Source organism: Wolffia australiana, chromosome 11 (genome assembly GCF_029677425.1).
Source record: "Wolffia australiana isolate 7733 chromosome 11, ASM2967742v1".
In the NCBI taxonomy this organism is placed as follows: domain Eukaryota; kingdom Viridiplantae; phylum Streptophyta; class Magnoliopsida; order Alismatales; family Araceae; genus Wolffia; species Wolffia australiana.
The window spans coordinates 13,145,001-13,152,895 of NC_135845.1; the positions used below are offsets into that span (position 1 = coordinate 13,145,001).

The 7,895-nt window shown below is 36.2% G+C and overlaps 1 protein-coding gene across 1 annotated transcript in view; it reads right to left on the reverse strand.

Annotated features, from left to right (window-relative positions):
* Window positions 1-4,810, reverse strand: part of LPXK (tetraacyldisaccharide 4'-kinase family protein) — a 5,683-nt gene extending 873 nt beyond the window's left edge. The window contains exons 1-5 of the mRNA XM_078582977.1: window positions 4,541-4,810; window positions 4,283-4,406; window positions 3,596-3,796; window positions 2,570-2,719; window positions 438-647 (exon numbers count right to left, since the gene is read on the reverse strand). Of these exons, the coding sequence (XP_078439103.1) occupies window positions 438-647; window positions 2,570-2,719; window positions 3,596-3,796; window positions 4,283-4,406; window positions 4,541-4,716 (861 nt within the window). The 5' untranslated portion in view covers window positions 4,717-4,810. The remainder of the gene's footprint in view (window positions 1-437; window positions 648-2,569; window positions 2,720-3,595; window positions 3,797-4,282; window positions 4,407-4,540) is intronic.
* Between the last annotated feature and the right edge of the window lie 3,085 nt (window positions 4,811-7,895).

Sequence of the window (7,895 nt, forward strand, 5' to 3'; positions counted from 1 at the left end):
ATTTTCTGTTGTTGCAACCAGAAAACAATATTTTAGCTGACTCAATGATATTCACTTTGCTGTCTAAAATGATAATTTATTTCCTTGATGGCGGATTTAATTTCCCAAAATATTTAAGTTGAAATCAAATAGTTACTATAATTGAGATGGTCAGATGAAGCGTCACAGTTTTACAGAAACGTTATAAAACGTGATATTTAACAACAGCTAGGATACATAAGAAGTCTTTTATTTCGAGTGAAAGAACTACGCCAAGTTTCACAGAAACGCTATAAAACAGGATATATAAAGCAAAAAGACTTCTATTTTTAAAGGATACATAAAGGAAAACGAGGTTCTATGACAAATTCTTCTCTTTTTTATTTGGATGTCCCACGTCATAATAGAAAAGTATAAGGTTTAAATGATAATTTAGGTTTTAACAAAAAAGTTGATACCTTTTTTATTCCACGGATGAAAGCATCAGGGAATCCAATGGCAGAAACACAAAGTACTACCATGTTCTCCACGGTACTCAAGGGAATATTAGTGCGCACATCTCTGATGTCAAAAAAATGTTGCGGGGCCAACCAACTGTAGAATACCGATAAGGACTGCTTGATGTTTAATAACGTTGCTTCAAGATATTTTAGTTGTACATCTGGTACCTGCCTCAAATAAACAAGCAGTAAATATTAAGAGAGATAACTTTGCAAATGAATATCGAGGGAACAAGCTTCTTTGAACGACTATCTTGACTACGCCAAAGAAAGAAAATGCATTGGCCTTTTCAATTCAACAACTTCATCATTTCAACCCACAGCGGGCATTTTGGACTTTTTGGCCATCAGGCCAGTATTCACTTTTGATCCTCATCCTATCTCGGGGTAGTCTCGTCATATTAGCCCAAAAGGCATTTTAGTCATTTGACACTAATATTTCCTCTAAATTGGGCAGCCCTCCCTCTAGGTCACTTGTCTCTCCTCTCTACCTCACCACGCCCTTCCCCAATACGAGCCCACATCAAGGAACGTATCAGGCAGCCAAGAATAGAGTTATGAAGTAATGAAATACTTCATCAAAACCTTGACAAATTATGTTCCAAACATCATAAACAAAAGAGGCATTGAAAGCAAAAAAATAATCTCACTTTCATTACCGCAGTTGATTGCATTACCGTAGGTTACATACTATTAAAAAATGGGAAGGAAAATGTATTGGAAAGGCTTCTTAAAAAACTAGACTCTAACTAGACTTCTAGCGTGATATCAGAAAAAGATGGCTCCAACTTGCCCTGAAAATTTAAATGAATCTTCATCCATGAAACAGGAGGGAATACATAATGTTGGTTTTGATGCGACCTCCATGGCTCCTAGAAGTCCCAGTGTTCAATGTTCTTACCAGCTGGGATACCTGCCAACCTCGATTAGACAACTTGATGGCGTCATCTTAATTTTCGGCTATCCTAGTGCTGGCTAATGGCTTTCAGGTTTTCACCTTATCCTCGCGGTGAATTTTGCAAGTCCCACATTATGTCCGCTTGTTTTAGGGTTCCCCAGGCAGTGTTCTCATTTAGGGTGTGGGCTATTCCCACCGCCCAACCAACCTCTCCATGCTCTGTCCATCGTTCTACTTCTGCTTAGCCTCACGTAGAGAAAACAATTGGCCCCTTCAGGAAAATATCCTCACTCAATAAATTTATCTGAGTTTTAGATAGAATTTCGAAACTGTTTTAAATACTTAAACGTTAATGGTCGTTGGAGCCAGGCCATGGGTCACTCGCCACCACGTCATTCGTCGTCCTTTTAGGACCAACAAGATCCTCTCCAGCAGTGCCTAGTTACCTGGCGAACTAGATTTTCTAAAACTAGGCTAGCTCGTGCTTCTCATCACTGTGAGAGGAATCTCTGCAAGGGAAAGAGCATTATATGGTACAGGGGCTTCAATCATGGGCCTGCCGTGCCTGTTGTGCCTTCGAGAGTTGACACCGTTCATATGATTCAAGAGACAATCACATCTGGTTAACCCAAGATATCAGATGTAGCACTCAACAAATTCTTGTTACCAGCCCAAGAAATTAGATGTGGCACTCAACGAGTTCCGTGAGTTTTGCTTACAGAGAGAGACTTTGCCTTTCACTCATCCTTCAAATTTGGATTAGAGATCCAGACGATAGCAGCTTCTCCAAAAGACGCGCTCAAACTTAGAGCACCATGCACGAATACAGCCTTTTGCCTGATCCATCAAAATACTGTTCTGCCAAGATCCTTTGTACTTTCTGTCAGTGTTTTATTCATACCTACATTTTATTCAAGACCCCTTTCTCCCTCTGTGAACCTTTCATGAGACTGACGAGTCATTACGAGAAGTCCCACGTGAGATTTACAGTTATCTTCAAATGGGGATCCTTCCCATCTCTGCCTTACGATCTTCCTCCAGCTCATATAGTTTATGACTAAATCATGACAGAACATTCGATAAAAATCTATACCAAGATCTCTATCAGGATCCTAACAAATATCCACTCAATAAAACGTGACAAGAGAAAATGGGATAAATTGAAGGAAAAGCCAATGGTATTGAGACGTACCAAGTTTGCATGATGTATTACACAGATATTAGCTCGTTTAAGAGCATCCACTGGTTCACGAAGGATTCCTCTAGGGACCATGTTCTCATTTCCCCAAGGCATCAGGCCATTGATCATAACAATATCGAGGTCCCGTGCCAGGCTCCAATGCTATCAATCAGAAGGAAAAGTAACCTGGTATCTACTAGAGTCAAGCACAAACAATTCGCAACTCTGTGATTTATGAATAAGTGGCATTTCTTTCTAATATTAGCACAGAAAGTAATCATTTTGTTGTTTAACAAGCACCGCTTCTAGTTATGGATATCACAATAATGAGATAAGACGAGAAAATGTCAAAAACATGAACACAATTCAAAAAACTCCTTTTGTTTTGTAAGAAAACGGAGCTGCAAAAAACTGAACAAGCATTAAGAATACTTCTCGATCGACACAATGAGATCTAGTAAAATTTCGACTTGAACTATTTCCTGAGGATAAATAGATAAGGAAACTTGCATAATCACATCTCAATCACCAAAAAAAATGATTATGCATTTTGCAAACAAGATCCCGCAAATGAAAGGGAATAATACCCATTGAAAAATGAAAAATTGAACTAGCAAAGGAAGCCAAAGAAACATATCTGATTGCTAAACCAATAAGTCCTTGGTTACAATGAGTTCTCACACTCTTATAAAAAACCAAGTTCCCAGCAATAACATAGGGTTCGCATACAACGACAAATTTGTCATCAGCATCATCGTTGTTGTTGTCGCCATTGCTGACATGCGAACCCTACTCCAAAAAATTCAACCTCATCTAAAAGATGGATGACGAATTGATCGTAATCATCATCCAGAAATTTCTTCATATCCATGTTTGACTTAAAAGAGGCACAATGACGAACTCATCATCAACAGATAGATGACCAAAATGAAACCAAGGAGCAAAAGGAAATCAATTTCGTGGATAATGAAAAACCTTCGAAAAAATATACATGGAAAAGCTCAGAGCAGATCGTAGAAACTCTAACAGATCAAGCACCTGGAAACCATCATCCAGAATTATGACACCAATACCACTGTCACCTGATCTTCTTTCCCGACACGGATCATCAACATTAAATCCATATTTCTCCAAAATTGAGGCGGCAACTTTAGTTCTATTAGCTCCAATTCCTATCCGAGCAGGAGTATTCTGGAGATGCCTTTGAAGCATTGTAGATTCATCGCCTCCAGCGTAGCCCTAACATAGAACAGAATTTTCAACAGCAAGGACGAGACCATTTTGAAGAAGAATTTCAATAGCAAGAAGGAGAAGATAATTTTGAAAAAGAATTTCAACAGCAAGGAGGAGACCATTTTGAATAAGAATTTCAATAGCAAGAAGGAGAAGACAATTTTGACGAAGAATTTCAACAGCAAGAGAGAGAAGAAGACAATTTTGAAGAAGAATTTCAACAGCAAGAGAGAGAAGAAGACAATTTTGAAGAAGAATTTCAACAGCAAGAAGGAGAAGACCGTTTCGAAAAAGAATTTCTACAGCAAGAAGGATAAGATAATTTCGAAGATTTTTTTTTTAAAAGAAGATAATTTCGAAGAAGAGTTTCAATAATAAGAAGGAGAAGAAAATTTGGAAGAAGAATTTCAACACCAAGAACGAGAAGAAAATTTGAAAGAAGAATTTCAACACCAAGAACGAGAATACAATTTCGAAGAAAAAATGGTTTACCCGAGACAGAACGAGAGGCACCACTCCAGCATCAAGATAGATGCGCGCAAGCAACTCCGCCATGGGAGTCTTCCCATTCCCTCCCCATGTCAGGTTGCCGACACTGATAACCTTCACCGGCAATCTGCGGAAACCACAAATCAAGATCATCAAAATTTCAAATCCATCAATTAAAACTACAATCTAGCGCTAATTAAATAACTTGCTGTGGGAGTAGAAAAAGGTATGAATCAAGAGAGAAAGGTTGAGTAACCATACCTGTTCACGCGAAGGAGGCCCCATCGATACAGTTCACGGCGGATGAAGATGGAAAATCTGTAAAAGGATGAAGCAATGGAGAGAATGGGGAGAAAGGAGCGGTGGATGAGAGAAATCTCTGCGCCGGATTGCGAAACTTCGCAATTTGATGCAAGCTGAGCAATTAATCGCCTCATCGCGCGCTTTGGCGATCGCAAAAGAGAAGAATTCGTCAGTTCAAATAGACACTGTTCTACGAAAATTCTCCGAAACCCTAAATTAGAAGGAAATGAACTTATTTATTGTCACAAAATCAAGCTAAGATTTGAAGGTGATCGAGATGCTAAAAAGTTTACATAATATTATCATATCGTCGATGATATAAATATATTATCATAATTAATGCAATTGACTAGAAAATAATGTACCAATCCTTCAGCAGTAACAGAAACATTTCATAGAAAATTAGATTAGAAGACGAATTAAATCCCAAATGGATCAGTAACAAAGAGTAATAAAAGAAAAAAACAACACAATTGTCAAAACAGAAACTCATCCGAAAGAGCTATGAATATTTTGTCTGTATATGAAGGCAAAATCCATTTACTATATCTAGACAAGTGTAAAGTATTCTTACATTAACTGAAATATTAAATCAGGTCACATTTTTAAATGAATAGGAACAAATACAATCAGTATATTTGCTCATTGTCATTTGCCTCAGCATATTTTGTCTGTATAGGAAGGCAAAATCCATTTACCATATCTAGACAAGTGTAGAATATTCTCACATTAAATGAAATATTAAATCAGGTCACATTTTTAAATGAATAGGAACAAATACAATCAGTATATTTGCTCATTGTCATTTGCCTCAGCATATTTTGTCTGTGTAGGAAGGCAAAATCCATTTACTATATCTAGACAAGTGTAGAATATTCTCACATTAAATGAAATATTAAATCAGGTCACATTTTTAAATGAATAGGAACAAATACAATCAGTATATTTGCTCATTGTCATTTGCCTCAGCATATTTTGTCTGTATAGGAAGGCAAAATCCATTTACCATATCTAGACAAGTGTAGAATATTCTCACATTAAATGAAATATTAAATCAGGTCACATTTTTAAATGAATAGGAACAAATACAATCAGTATATTTGCTCATTGTCATTTGCCTCAGCATTTTTGTCTGTGTAGGAAGGCAAAATCCATTTACTATATCTAGACAAGTGTAGAATATTCTCACATTAAATGAAATATTAAATCAGGTCACATTTTTAAATGAATAGGAACAAATACAATCAGTATATTTGCTCATTGTCATTTACCTCAGCATTTTTGTCTGTGTAGGAAGGCAAAATCCATTTACTATATCTAGACAAGTGTAGAATATTCTCACATTAAATGAAATATTAAATCAGGTCACATTTTTAAATGAATAGGAACAAATACAATCAGTATATTTGCTCATTGTCATTTGCCTCAGCATATTTTGTCTGTGTAGGAAGGCAAAATCCATTTACTATATCTAGACAAGTGTAGAATATTCTCACATTAAATGAAGTATTAAATCAGGTCACATTTTTAAATGAATAGGAACAAATACAATCAGTATATTTGCTCATTGTCATTTGCCTCAGCATATTTTGTCTGTGTAGGAAGGCAAAATCCATTTACTATATCTAGACAAGTGTAGAATATTCTCACATTAAATGAAATATTAAATCAGGTCACATTTTTAAATGAATAGGAACAAATACAATCAATATATTTGCTCATTGTCATTTGCCTCAGTTAAAGTTATGCTAATCGCCGCCAACAACGTGATATGATAATACATTAATGCAAACCATGATCTGACCAAGTCAACATGACTGATGACTGAGTCAACCTGATCCAACCAGTTGGAACCAAACTGACCAGTTCGAGCCGAACCAATATGAACAGAACTGAACCTACCCAAACCAACTTGAACCAACATGAACTGATCTGAACCAACCTAAATTGACATGAGAAGACCCACACTGACCCAAAACAACCCAAAGGTATTATTATTTAGTTTTAATTATTTTTACTCTAATTTTACAAAAAAAATCCAAAAAATCCAGAAATTTCCTAAATCCAGAAATCTACAAGCAGCATGTTAAATTGGTTGAATCTAGAAAATTTCTAAAAAAAAAACACTTCTAAAACTGTAATAAGCTATGTAAAAAATTCAAAAATAATATTTCTAAACGAAAAATTATTTTTCATTACTTGCTGCTTGTACATTTGACCCTTATTTACCTTGTCCTAAGTAAGGAAAATCTCATAAATATATTTACATATGATAGAACACTAAAATGACATATTTTATCCCAAGTTCTGGTTGATCAAGTTATTGTCAACCTCAGTGGTGAGACCACTATTAATTGTTAGGAGTCAATATCACTCTTGTGGATGTGTCCAATGAGGGTGATGCCCCTTGCTTGCAGAAATGCTGTTGGCATCTGATATGATGGTGGCCCAAGCACTGGATGCTATAACGTCATCTGCATTAGTACTAGCTATTGTGGATGGCCATGGTAAAATATCTGCTCCAAATGGGTGATTACAACGGATTGGTAATGGGTGCTCTTTAACGAAAGAGTTCACTATATGGAATTGTACCCAATGTTGAACAGGTTGATTCATGTAACTGTAGTATAATTAGTCCTTAGACATGAGACATGAAAGACGAGAAAGACACATGACAAAGATAGCGGACATATTGGATTAGGACTTCTCTAATGATTTCACCACACGTCAGTGCTAACTAGAATGATGTATTAAGTTTTGATGGATAACCACACAATAGGTCATTCAGGATTCTCGCGAAGATGATGTATTACACATACACAATAACTGATGATGGCAAAGGTTCTATGCGAGAGTTAATATAATCATTTGTATCTTGTTTAGCATAAGGTTTAGCTTAGCACCCTATAGGTTGGAAACTCAACCTGTAGATTGAACTAAATTGTTTTTTGATTAGTTAGTCTATATTTTAATATAGTTAATTAATAATATTGGTACATAAAAGGTTATTGTACCCTTCAAGTCATTTAGTAGACTGATACATGGGCTTAGAGGGTAAAACACAAAAGATTTTGAAGTTTGGGGAGTATTTTATAATTTTCCCAAGGACAGGGACTTTTATAAAATTGTCCTAGAGAGTATAAATAGTAGGGGCACCCTCGTCTGATACATGTGAGTCATTTTGAATGCCCTACCCTTTCCTCTCCTTCTCTTCATTGGTGCACCTTCTAATGAGATTGAATGGACATATTTTTGACTGTAGAGTTTCAGGGAAGAAAGAGAAGATCTAGGACTATAAGATTGTTTGGACACA